The 13,334-nt window shown below is 39.4% G+C and overlaps 1 protein-coding gene across 1 annotated transcript in view; it reads right to left on the bottom strand.

Moving 5' to 3' along the window:
* Window positions 1-13,334, bottom strand: part of DNAH11 (dynein axonemal heavy chain 11) — a 357,268-nt gene that overhangs the window by 218,347 nt on the left and 125,587 nt on the right. The window contains exons 33-36 of the mRNA XM_068973106.1: window positions 12,480-12,636; window positions 12,218-12,363; window positions 7,179-7,295; window positions 2,484-2,622 (exon numbers count right to left, since the gene is read on the bottom strand). Coding sequence (XP_068829207.1) covers window positions 2,484-2,622; window positions 7,179-7,295; window positions 12,218-12,363; window positions 12,480-12,636 — 559 coding nt within the window. The remainder of the gene's footprint in view (window positions 1-2,483; window positions 2,623-7,178; window positions 7,296-12,217; window positions 12,364-12,479; window positions 12,637-13,334) is intronic.

Raw genomic sequence — 13,334 nt, 5'->3', positions numbered from 1 at the left:
AGGAGGGAAAGAAGGGGGAAGAACCAACATTTGGAGGCCATAGAGACTGGGGAGGGAGTAAGTCACTGCAGTAAAACTATTAAAGAAGAGAATGTATGAAAGATACTAGTACTCCACAGCAGTACTACTCACAATAACAAATACAGGAAGCAGACTGACTATCCACGGACAGAAGAATGGATAAAGAAGATGTGTACGTGCATTTACATGATGGAATACTTCAGCAGTAAAGTAATGGAATAATGCCATTGGCAGCAACATGTATGGTCTTTGAGATTATCACACTAAGTGAAGTCACTCAAAGGAAAACAAATCTCACAGGATGTCACTTACATGTTGAATCTAAAATATGACACAAATGAGCTTATTTATAAAGCAGAAACAGACTCACAGACATAGAAAAACAAACTTACAGGTACCCAAAGGGAAAGGGGTAGAGGGAGAAGTAAGAAATAGGAGCTGAGATTAGCAGACACAAATTACTATATATCAAATAGATAAACAACAAAGTCCTACTGTAGCACAGAGAACTATAATCAACTTCCTTTAATAACCTATAATGAAAAAAATATGAAAAAGATTACATACACATGTGTGTGCTTGTGTGTATAACTGACTCACTTCTGTACCACAGTAACTCAACACTGTAAATCAACTATATTTCATCAACACTGTAAATCAACTAGATTTCAATTTTTTTTTAAAGGTGACTTGATGACATGCCTAAACATTTCAACAGTGCAAACAACTGTTAAAATAATCTTCATCATTTTCATTATGTTATTCCTTTAGTCAAAAATATCCACTGATTTTTCTAAAATCTATTCCTACAGCTTAGAAAACTATCAGGATTGTGTCCCTAACTCAGCTTCTGTCCTGGATGAATTTCTTCCCCCTCATTTCCTCCCTGAGGCTTCTCTGAGTTGAAAAATTCTTTCCTTGCCTGTTCTGCCTTTACTCCCAACATCTTCCTCCTCTAATCTTGGCTGCTGGTGTCCAAGAAAGGATTAGAAAGGACTGAATTCAAATCATGTTCCCACCACTTATTACTCATGAGCTTCAGAGAGGTAATTGACTCAGTTTCCTCATCTGTAAAGTGGAATGAATAAGACTAAGCTCATAGTGTTTTCATCAAGATAATAAAGATAATACATGGTCCCTGTTCCATAAATACCGATTCCTTTTTTCTTGAAACTATGACACGTTTTTTCATCCTCCATTTCTTTCTAAATTTTATGTCATGTATACTAAATCTCCTAAATAGATCTTTTTAAGACAGAAATCTGAGTGTTTCATTTGTTCTGTGTTTATCCCCTTCATCATCAGCAGCAATAAATTTATTACTTGAATACAGTAAATGCTCACTAAATGTTTAAGTACTGGGAATGCAGTATGGTTGTGACTACATGTATCCTGGATCCAGTAACATTGCTTTCTTCTGATGTTTTTCCATTATAAAATTAAAATGGTTTCATTGAAAAAAAATATATATCATCGTAAACAATAAGGAAAAATTCTAAAATACAATCTTATTACCCAGAAACAAATATTAAAAGTCACAATGTATTTCCAATCACTTTATACATAAAACACACAATATAACATATAAAACACACTCAAATTATAGATCACATCTACAGTTTGGTATACTGCTTCACTTCATATAACAGTTATCAACATTTTCCACATGTATTTGCCTCTCAGAATTTAAATTTCATCCCAACAAGGGGTGATTTTAAATGAGTATATCTGGCAGTATAATTAAGTGTATGGTTGTAACTGTGATATTTTAATACTTACACCCTGGAAAAACTGCAAAATAATGTCACTAGGAATTAACAAAAGGTCACCAAAAGACTGAAGTCAAAGGTGACCACAAAGCTAAATTTAAAAATGGTGATGCTCATATAGATGTCATTTTTTTTGACCCATCAGCAGATTCAATGAAATAGCAAGAAGCTACTGACTGGAGAATAAAGGATACATTAATTTGGCCCATTTCAGAGACTAAGGAATTGCAGAGCAAAAATAAACACAAAAAAGCCAACTCTACCTTCAAAGAAAGAACTACCAACAAAATGAGAAACTCTTTAACACTTCTCGAGGGTTCTTCAGAAAATCAGCCTTCCCTGGGTCTTATGAACACTCCCATCATCTTTCTCCGGAAAATAACATTCCCACCAAGAAAGAGAGGCATCATAAAACTCATATCTAATTATAGCACTGATAACACTTAAAAACAATCACATAGCCCATTGATAAAACTGTATTAAATAAATATAAAACCTTCCAATTTGTCTCAAGTGTTTAATTTTTTTAACATGAGGAACTGTAAAGCATAGATTTTCAAAATTTAAGGGAAAATATCAAATTATTCCTAAACGTCTAACTGTAATACAAGTGATAAATTACCCAGCATCCATACTTCAGAAGCTGTTTTAATGGGGTGTAACAACTGGGAGAAAGCACCAAAAGACCCTCACCTGCTTGGACAGGAGCTCCTGGCAGAGTGTGTACAGTGTGATAAATTTGCGGGCTAACGAGCGCGCGTCCACAAAACCCTCAGCAACTAACAGGATTTCACAGATTAGCTCGATGTCTGGGGCCACCATGGCACAGGGTCTACAAAGTAAACATGAAATTTTGTTTTAAAACGTGATAAGGAAATAAGTACTAATTGCTGAAACCAAGTGATTAATGCATACCCACATTCTAGCCATTCCCAAGCAGGTCACAATTACCTCTGCCAATCACAGCTAACAAGACCCTTCACTTTAACTAAAAAATGCCCGGGAGCTACTGGATACATAGACAAAGGTGGAAAATCTAAAAATGTCAGAAGCACACGTGTAGGAGTTGAAGGGAAACCTGTGAGTACATTCAGTAAACTTCAATTGTAAGTTGTCACTGCAGAAATATAAGTGATGTTTTGTGCTAGAAGTCAGCCTTCAGCTGTGGCCAGTGCTGTGCTGGTAAACAGTTAACAACTGACTCTCCAAAAATGGCACTTGCTGACTTTCAAGCAATCAGTACTTCCACCATGGCTGATTTCATCTACCAACACAGTGTCACTCAACGTGGAGCTGGCACGAAATGAGCTTGCACACCACCATACACACACAACAGACACAAAGTAACCTAAGAGCATAAGCGTTACTAAAATAGAGGAAACTAACTAGGAAATCATAAATTTGGGTGTTTATCATCTTTGTCTTTCACAGATGTTATTTAGTCAAAAGTTCACACAATTTAGCTTTTTATTAGTATCTGTACTGGACAACCACCTCACAAAATTCATGACAAGTTAATCATCAGCTCTTACAAGCTTACACTAGTCATTTCCAACACTGCTTGTGGCCAGCTTGACTAGATTTTTAAGAAGAAAACTTACCGAAAAATGACTTTCAAATTCCCTTTTTTTAGGGTGGGGGACTTTCAAAAAGTCCTCACAAGACAATTGCCATGAAAAACAACATTTGAAAAAATTCCACTCAACTGAAGTTCAATGCCAAGAAGGAGCCAGAGTAAATAGGTAAACAAGCCTGAATCTTAGACTTTTTAAAGCATGTATTTTATGGCTTGTATCCCAGTCACATTTACCCATCTGTTTTTATAAGCATTATTATGGTCTACTGTGCACATGCCTAATTTATCATCCTAAAAACTCCCGAGTCTCTCTGGATCTATGTTATTGACTACTTCTACATAAAGTAGCCCCACAATTTTCCCCACAGTTTCTAAGTAAATACATGACAGAAAAGGCTAGCAAATTTGCTTAACTGGTACTTCCACAAATATTGCCAACTAATACTCAATGAGTATTCTGCATACCATACAGCTTTTCTGCACTTTCTCACTCACTTCTCTCAACTGCTCTTGTCTGTACTTTACTGAGTACAAACTAGGGTTCTCAGCAGTACAAGCACATGACTGAGGCCACATGCTGCTTTTCTGCACTTTCTCACTTAATTCTCTCAACTGCTCTTGTCTGTACTTTACTGAGTGCAAACTAGGGTTCTCAGCAGTACAAGCACACGACTGAGGCCACATGCTGGCTAAGCAGTGGAGCCATGATACTTAAGGCTCAGGCACGCTGCCTCCACTCATGAATACTACAGGCATCACCCAATCGTCCTTCACACTTTGCTGAGATCAATACTTGTCCCATACACAACTGATGCTGCACTTATTTAAGCCAAATTCATGAAGACTTCCCAAAATAATTTCTAAATTTTAAGACCCAAATGAAAACCTGTATAAGATGAACTGGAATACAAATGTAAAAAAACTGGAGAGATCTATAATTTTCAAATGGAAATATTCTGCAATTATTACATTTATTTCCAGGACAGTTATTCTCTAGAATTTTTTTTTCAAGGAAAAAGAGACATTATAAAATTGCTATTGCATTAAATTGCATTATAAAATTGCCGGAGAGAAAGCTATTATATGAGAAAGCAAAGACATTCACTAAAGGGTATTAGAATAACTGAATAATAGGCAAAAGAATTCTGTTTAAATACTCATTTCATGTTACCTACCAAAACAAGACCTTAATAGATAAAGTACATTTAAAAAGTCATACTCTAAAAATTAAAAAGAAAATATAAATTAAATATACTTAAACATCTACACGGATGGACAAGCAAATTTTAGCTTGATAGAGTCGAAAGAAATCACACTAAAAACTACAGAGGTTCTTCTGTTCTATGTGAAGTAGTATATTATTTTGAAGGTAGAGTGTGAACAAAGACACATCTGACAAACATGGAAGAACTTTTAAAAAATAAAACTGATAAGCCTCCAGCTCATCAAGAAAACAAATGGAAATAAGATACAAATTACCCTTATTAGACATGGATGTCAGGACATCACCAGAGATAATAGAGAATATTAGGAACAAATTAATGCCAATAAATTCAACAGTTTAGACAATTCAAGAAAAAAAATCTATATCTATTAAAGAAACTGAATTGATCACTAAAACGATTCCAACAAAGAAAAATCTAAGCCCAAGTATATGTAAGGCTTCACTGATTTATTCTATCAAACAGGGGATAAATAATATCAACCCTACAAAACTCTGAAGAAAATAGAGAAGGGAACATATGTCAAGTCAGTCATGGGGTCAGCATTACCTGAGTGCCAAAACCAGATGAAGACATGACAAGAAAGGATGCTACAGACCAACATCCCTCATGGCATTGATTTTAAAATCTTCCAACAAAATAGTGATAAATTGAATCCAGTAACACAGATAAAAATAACATCTCCTGAGCAGGTGGAGTTTATCTCAGGGATGCAACGCTGAAGAACTGTGTAGTATCTGTGTAGTATCAATGAATACAGTTTGACACATCAACAAAAGAGAAGGGAGCCAGATGAAAACTCTAAAAATATATATATATCTGAAAGAAACATAGTGGAAAAAATTTGCAACCTGTGGTGAGTCAAATGGTCTTAACTAGGATATTTCTAAAAACCATGAAACAAATTGAAAATTATATTTCATTGAATTTAAAACTTCTATTTTTAACAAACACCATTAAGAAAATGAAAAAGCAAGTCATAAACGGAGGGGAAAATACTTACAATGTGTGTATTCAACAAAGAAACTGTATGCAGAATACAGCACTTCGCAAAGAGGGTATGGGAATGGCAGTAAGGCACCTGGAAAGATGCTCAGCATCAAGAGCCATCATGGAAATGCAAGGTAAACCCACAGTGATATACCTCCTCCTCTTCATCAGGCTGGTTAAAGCCAAAAAGTCTGATAATATCAGGTTTTAACAAGAATGTAGAACAAGTGTTCTATATTGATGGTGAGGGTCTAAAATGGTACAGCCATCTTAGAAAACAGACTTGCAGCTTTTAATAAACTCAAACATACACTTGCCATTTGACTTACCAATTCCATTCATAGATATCTATCCCAAAGAAACATGTATTCACACGAAGACTACACATGAATGTTCACAGCAGCTTTATTCATAATTGTCCCAAACTGGAGACATACATCAACCAGAGGCTAGACAGACAAACTGAAGCTATGCCTCTCCAACAGGAGCAAAAAAGAACAAGCTACTGATGCCCTGGATAACTCTGACAAATCTCCAGATCATAATGTTCAAGGAAAGAAGACGACACAAATGAGTCCATACAGCATGGTTTCATTTACATCAACTCTAGGAAAGACAAATTTAACCTTGAGTCACAGAAAGCACATCAGTGATACGGGGGATCAACTTCAAAGAGAACTTCCAGGGGTGTCGGAAACATCCCACATCTTGACTGCAGTGGTAGTGTTTCCAGCAACTGGATACTTAGGTGGGTGCATTTTACTGCAGAAAACAAAGCTGATTTAAAACATGAGTTAAACAGAATGGGTTCAGATGTAACAGCACAGGTGCTCTGACAGACTGCCCTAAGTGTATCAACTGGCAGAGTATGTTTGGAAAGCAGGTTGTCACCATTCACCAAGTAATTCTACATGTAGAAATCTATTCTGGCTAATAAGCTGCAATAAGGATAATGCTTCATGTGAAGGGATGTTTACAGCCTGCTATTTTGTGATCATAAAGAACTGAAAAGAAAAACACAAGCCCTCCATGTCACACAATAGGGAATGGTTAAGAAGATTATGGATGAGCCAAGGGACAGACCATTTTGGAGCTACAAAGAAATGGTATTTCTAAAGAATTTTCAGTAATATGACAAACTACTTATGTCAACACATTAAATGAGAATTAAATGAAAATCATGCCTCATCTAATAACTTAAACTCATAAAACAGGAATTATGAGACTAGAAAAAATATAACAATCATATTTCCAGGTGATAAAATAATTCTTTTCTTTATTCAGTTTCATATTTTCCAAATAGTCTGTACTTTGTGAAAATTATATTCATAATAAAAATCATTATAAATATAATAAGAGCTAGTATTAAATGTTCAATGTACCATGTAACTTTTATATAACAATTTTGAAGTCTGGTTTCATATTTCACAAGAGTTAATTTATCATGGTGAAAGTTCTCTCTATAAAGGGATCCCAAAAAAACAATAAGGGGTTTTCCATAGAAATTCTTGAGTAAAAACAAATCATTTAACAGTGCAAACCAGCAACGTTAGGTGGCATGAGCGCTCCAGATGCTAAACCACAAAGCGTAACACTTGCCTGAAAAGAGCTTTGAGATTTTCTGGTAATTCAGTTCGACCAGCATATCCTGGGTTCATAGTGATAAATATTCCGACTGATGGCTTCAGTATGATAGCTTCGCCAAGAAATACAAATCTACCAGAAGAAGAATGCTGATGGAATTAAATGTGTTCATTGAATATCAATGCACATTGACAAATGCAAACCACTGCAAAATGCAAATTATTATTAGGAAGCTGTTTATGCTGTGTAATTTTAAAATTCATAAGCATACATATTTTGAATATCTTGAAGCATGTTTATTAAAAATACACTCCCTTCCCCCAAAGGAATTACAAGTATGGCAAATATTCCTTTGTATTTTAGCATGGCCAGTGTGCTAGAATATAAAATGAGGACTTGACTACTTTAACAGTTAATGAAAGGTGATGCCATCTTGGACTTCAACATGGGCTGCAATTTCTTGAATGTGATGCGGTACAGATGGAGAATGTCCAGCTCAGAGAAGAAAGGGACTTTTTGTTCAGTCATTACCTTGTCTGTGTGCTCACCCTCCATCTCTCCTTCCCTCCCATTTATTCAACAAATATCTACTGACCACCATTGAGAGGTGGGATTCCCAGGTGATGCTAGTGGTAAAGAACCCACCTGCCGATGCAGGAGACATAAGAGATTTTGAGTTTGATCCCTGGGTTGGGAAGATCCCCTGGAGAAGGGCATGGCAACTCACTCAAGTATTCTTGCCTGGAGAATCCCATGGACAGTGAGGTGTGGAGGGCTACAGTCCATGGGGTCACACAGAGTCAGACACGACTAAATACTGTGGTGCTTATGACAGCTAGCTCTGGGGCCAGATTAGGAGCATTCAGAGACCAGATATATCACTTTAGGCACATTCCATTCCCTCATCTAATACAAAAGGCAGGGAAGATAATAATAATATTATCCACTTTACTGGGTTATATGATGATTAAAAGAGATTATGTATATAAATGGCTAAGAGTACAGTTGCATGTGTGTGCGTGCCTGCTTAGCTGCTCAGGCATGTCTAACTCTTGGCGGCTTCATGGACTGCAGCCTGCTAGGCTTCTCTGTTCATGGGATTTCCTAGGCAACAGTGCTGGAGTAGGTTGCCATTTCCTCCTCCAGGGGATCCTCCCGACCCAGGGATCGAACACATGTCTCCTGCATTGGCAGGCAGATTCTTGACCACTGAGCCACTAGGGGAGGCTGTACAGTGCCTGGAGCATGCTAAATACTCAACAAATGTTAGTTATAACTATGGCTATGTTCAGAAGGCTTTAACAGGACCATTAGGCTGTTGAAGGCCAGGGAGATGGAACATAAAGGCCTGTAGGAACCAAATGGAAGGACAAGCAGAAGGGAACTTCCACATGGGGGTAAACGAAACACCCCCTTCGTGGAGCACTGTCTTGTGGCAAAGGGGCTTGTGTAACTCAGTGAAGCTATGAGCCATGCCATGCAAAGCAGAGTTCCACTGGGGGAGGGAATGGCAGCCCACTCCAGTATACTTGCTGTGAGAGCATCATGAACAGAAGCATCAACACCCTCAGATATGCGGATGATACCACTCTAATGGCAGGAAGCAAAGAGGAACTAAAGGGCCTCTTCATGAGGCTGAAGGAGGACAGTGAAAGAGCTGACTTAAAACTAAATCTTAAAAAAAACCTACGATAATGGCATCTGGCCCCATTGCTGCTGCTGCTAAGTCGCTTCAGTCATGTCCAACTCTGTGCAACACCATAGACGGCAGCCCACCAGGCTCCCCCGTCCCTGGGATTCTCCAGGCAAGAACACTGGCATGGGTTGCCATTTCCTTCTCCAATGCATGAAAGTGAAAAGTGAAAGTGAAGTCGCTCAGTCGTGTCTGACTCCTAGCAACCCCATGGACTGGCCCCATTACTTAATGGCAAATACAAGAGGAAAAGGTGAAGTAGTGACAGATTTCCTCTTCCTGGGCTCTAAAATCACTGAGGATGGTGACTGCAGCCATGAAATCAGAAGACGATTGCCTCTTGGCAGAAAAGCTATGATAAACCTAGACAGCATGTTGAAAAGCAGAGACATTACTGAAACGGACTGACAAAGGTCTGTTTAATCAAGGCTATAGTCTTCCCGGTGGTCACGTATGGCTGTGAAAGCTGGACCATAAAGAAGGCAGAACACCAAAAACTGATGCCCTTGAACTGTGGTGCTGGAGAAGACTTCTGAAAGTCCCTTGGACAGCAAGGAGATCCAACCAGTCAATCTTAAGGGAAATCAACCCTGAGTATTTGTTAAAAGGACTGATGCTGAAGCTCCAGTATTTTGATCACCTGATGTGAACAGCTGACTCATTGGAAAAGTTCCTGACGCTAGGAAAGATTGAGAGCAGAAGGGGAAGAGGGCAGCAGAGGATGAGATGGCTGGATGGCATCACCAGTGCAGTGGACATGAACTTGGGCAAACTTTGGGAGATGGTGAGGAACAGGGAGGTCTGGCGTGCTGCAGTCCATGGGGTCGCAATCAGTCAGACGCAACTGGGCAAGTGAAAAACAGCAGCAGCAAGTGAAACACACATAAGGCTTTCTCTTGTTGAGAAACTGCGGGGCTGAAGTGGCTAAGGACCTGGGCCTCCATCATCAAATTCAAGAGGGATAAGAGAATGCCAATTTTAGGATTGTTTCTTAGATGCTAGACAATGATGAGGAGGTGGACTGTGTATAGTCAAGGTACGAATGGAGAAATCTTCATTCCCAGAGGGTCAGGCTGGGGAAGGCAGACAGGCCTGGCAGGCAGCTATGGCAGCAGGACAGGTGGGTGGCTGAACGCTCTGCCATCACTCAGAGCAGGGACAGCCACGTGTCAAGGGCAGGGACCTCAGGGTGAGGGGCTGGGGGGAGACAGCAAGATGCTGGAAGGCTTTGTGTCTGAGGCACGGTCTCATCCCTCAAATCCTCAAATGGAAAGAGAATGTAAGAGAACTCAAGAAATCATGAAGGAACCTAGCAGTCTGTACCTGGACCAGCATGAGGATGATCAGCTCACATATATGCACACAGAGAGACAGAGGAGACCCTGGTTGGGAATTTTCACAAGTCCTTACATTGATCAGTTATCTCACTCTGTAAGAAAGGATGGCCTCAAAGGCATCTGGGTTACATCGAATGAGGCGATTTTGACTAAACGCTGAATCAAATGTCTGGAAATCACAGGGGAATAACCTCACTTCTGTAGCATACCATTAGGTGAGGGGCAGGTAAGGCGGCAGACACATGGTAAACACAGGAAGCGGTTTTCCCAGAGCCATGTGGCCGAAGGACTGAGAACTTTCCTAGAAGGTAGAAATATTCAGATATATCTAAACTAACTAGAAACTTCTGTAATTGGTTCACAGTTTCAAGGGACTGGATGACCCTTCCCTGATGGGAGACTGACATTTTTATGGATAAAACAGCTAGCTGAGCAAAAAACCCTAAAAATGGGCATCAATGGGTAGGCCAGATACATGAGATGGCAATTTATACAAAAAATGGTACAAAGAAAACCATAACTGGGTACTGCAATACTGATTTCCCAAACAAATCCATCAAACCCTAAGTCCCACTCATGTTCTGACTCTCGGAGTGTGGCATCAAGTTATGAAGTGATTAGGTTCTAGATCTATTTGACCCAAATAACTGGAAGAATGTGAGGGTGTATTCTACTGGGACAAGACAAATAATAATACAGGTGTTAGTTCAAGGACCGAGATTTTGACTTTGGAGCTATTAAATATGACAGGCCAACGAGACTTCAAACTGAGTCCTAAGATGCCCCAAGACAATTGCTGACATTGTCTATGTAAGTCTAGATATCAGAGAAAGGAGATCTGGGCATCCAGTAGCCAGCACCATTGATACGGCGTTGAAAGCCATGAGGCTAAATGAGGTGGTCAAGGAATGAATAGAGACAGAGGAAAGAAGAGGCCCAAAGATTGTGGCATCCAGAAGGAATGCCAGTCCTAAAGGAAAATCAACCCTGAATAACCACTGATGAACTGATGCTGAAACTCTAATACTCTGGCCACCTGATGCAAAGAAAGATTGAAGGTAGGCAGAGAAGGGGGAGATAGAGGATGAGATGACTGGATGGCATCACCAACTCAATGGACATGCTGCTGCTAAGTCGCTTCAGTCGTGTCTGATTCTGTGCAACCCCATAGACGGCAGCCCACCAGGTTCCCCCATCCCTGGGATTCTCCAGGCAAGAACACTGGAGTGGGTTGCCATTTCCTTCTCCAATGCATGAAAGTGAAAAGTGAAAGTGAAGTCGCTCAGTCGTGTCCGACTCTCAGCGACCCCATGGACCACAGGCTACCAGGCTCCTCCATCCGTGGGAGGTTCCAGGCAAGAGTACTGGAGTGGGGTGCCATTGCCTACTCTGCAATGGACATGAGTTTGAGCAAACTCTGGGAGACAGTGAAGGACAGGGAAGCCTGGCGTGCTGCAGTCCATGGGGTCACAAACAGTTGGACATGACTTAGCAACTTAATAACAACACTGACATGGTGCTTTGTGTCAGGCACTTGCCCAAGTGCTCTGCACTTAATTCTCACGATAATCTGTGAGATGGATACTATGCTTCCCTTCATTTTATAGTCAAGAAGAAATCAGCAAATGAGCAGCCCTGAGGATGAGGGAAAACTGGGAGGATGTGGGATCTTGGAACCTATGTGAAGAAAGTGTATCATGCAGAAGGGAGAGATGGTGTCAAATGCTGCCAGAAGGTCAAGTAAGATCAGGACTGAGAATTGATAACGGGATTCAGTGTTGCAGAGGGTGTTTATTCTTTAAGTAATTAAAGTAATGTGATACACCCGTTTTGTATTCAACACTCAAACACCACTGCAAAGACATGGGGGGTTATTCAAAATAAATCTTCACCCAGTCCGTCTCATTCTATCCACCTCGCGGGACAGGGAGAGGCGGTCAGAGACTGTGGAGATGAGGTCTCCTCCATTGCTCCATGGTGCTCTTTCTACTTGGAACAGCAGGAAGAAGCCACGTGCCACTCACCTCTCCTTCCTGTTTCTGATGGCATCGTGTATCATTTTCACTTGCACTGACACCACTGACAGAACTTCCACGGAGATTCGATTGAACTCGTCAAAGCAGCCCCAGGCTCCTGTCTGCACCAGTCCCTTATAGATATTTCCTATGGACTAAATGATGGAGTGAAGCATTAAGAACTTGTTAACAGAAAAGAGTTTTAGTGTATTAGTTCGAGTCATTCCAGATGAGGAATAATACTATTAGGCTGCATCACTTTATAACCTACTTTGTAGTCCATCTGCTCTGAACAGTTGAACACATAGACCATCATGCCAAGCGCACGGCCAAGATCTTTGGTGGTTTCTGTTTTCCCTGTTCCAGCCGGGCCAGCTGGAGCCCCGCTCATGGTGAGATGAAGGGACTGAGTTAAAGTAATGTAACACCTTTAAGCAAAAGAAGACACAAGCATTACTATTTTATATGAGATTCCTAGAAAAAGTGAAGGACAATCCAATATTTTTGTAAGTTTAAAAAGCTATGGTCCAGAATGTAGCTGTAATACAAAATGTTGACATGCCTCTGATTTGTTCATGGTAAAAGTCAGAATAATATTGTAACAAATTTAATTTCAGGTTGGCTGTTTAAAAATAATAGAGAAGAAGGCATTGCATTATCTCATTTCCGAAGAGCTGTGTATTTGAATACAAATGACACTTAATTTGTAATGCTCTTGAATTTCTGATATTTCTAGGTAAACATACTATTAATATGGCAGACAACATTTCAAATATTGCTTATAAAAGAAAAATAGGAATCTTGGATGATGAAGAATTAAACACTTCATATTTTAATAAATACATTAAGAGATGAGATGTACAAATATATATAAACACCAAGTATGCAGATAATATATACCTATTTCACTACACAAAGCAAATACAACAAAGACAATTTATTACATTAAAATGTATTCATAAATTCATTTTGAATGTGTTATGTGTGTTTAGACTATGATAATACTTATTTTTGCAGGAAAGATTCAGATTCTTACCCTAAGGAAAAATATGCTAAGATAGAATTTAACACTTGTAAAAGAAGGAAAACTAATACCTGGCCAGGACCTAACATGGGGTTTCTGCAG

The sequence above is a fragment of the Capricornis sumatraensis genome, chromosome 5 (genome assembly GCF_032405125.1).
Source record: "Capricornis sumatraensis isolate serow.1 chromosome 5, serow.2, whole genome shotgun sequence".
Lineage (NCBI taxonomy): Eukaryota > Metazoa > Chordata > Mammalia > Artiodactyla > Bovidae > Capricornis > Capricornis sumatraensis.
The sequence above is the reverse complement of the archived record's forward strand: the minus strand, read 5'-3'. Positions and strand labels throughout refer to the sequence as shown.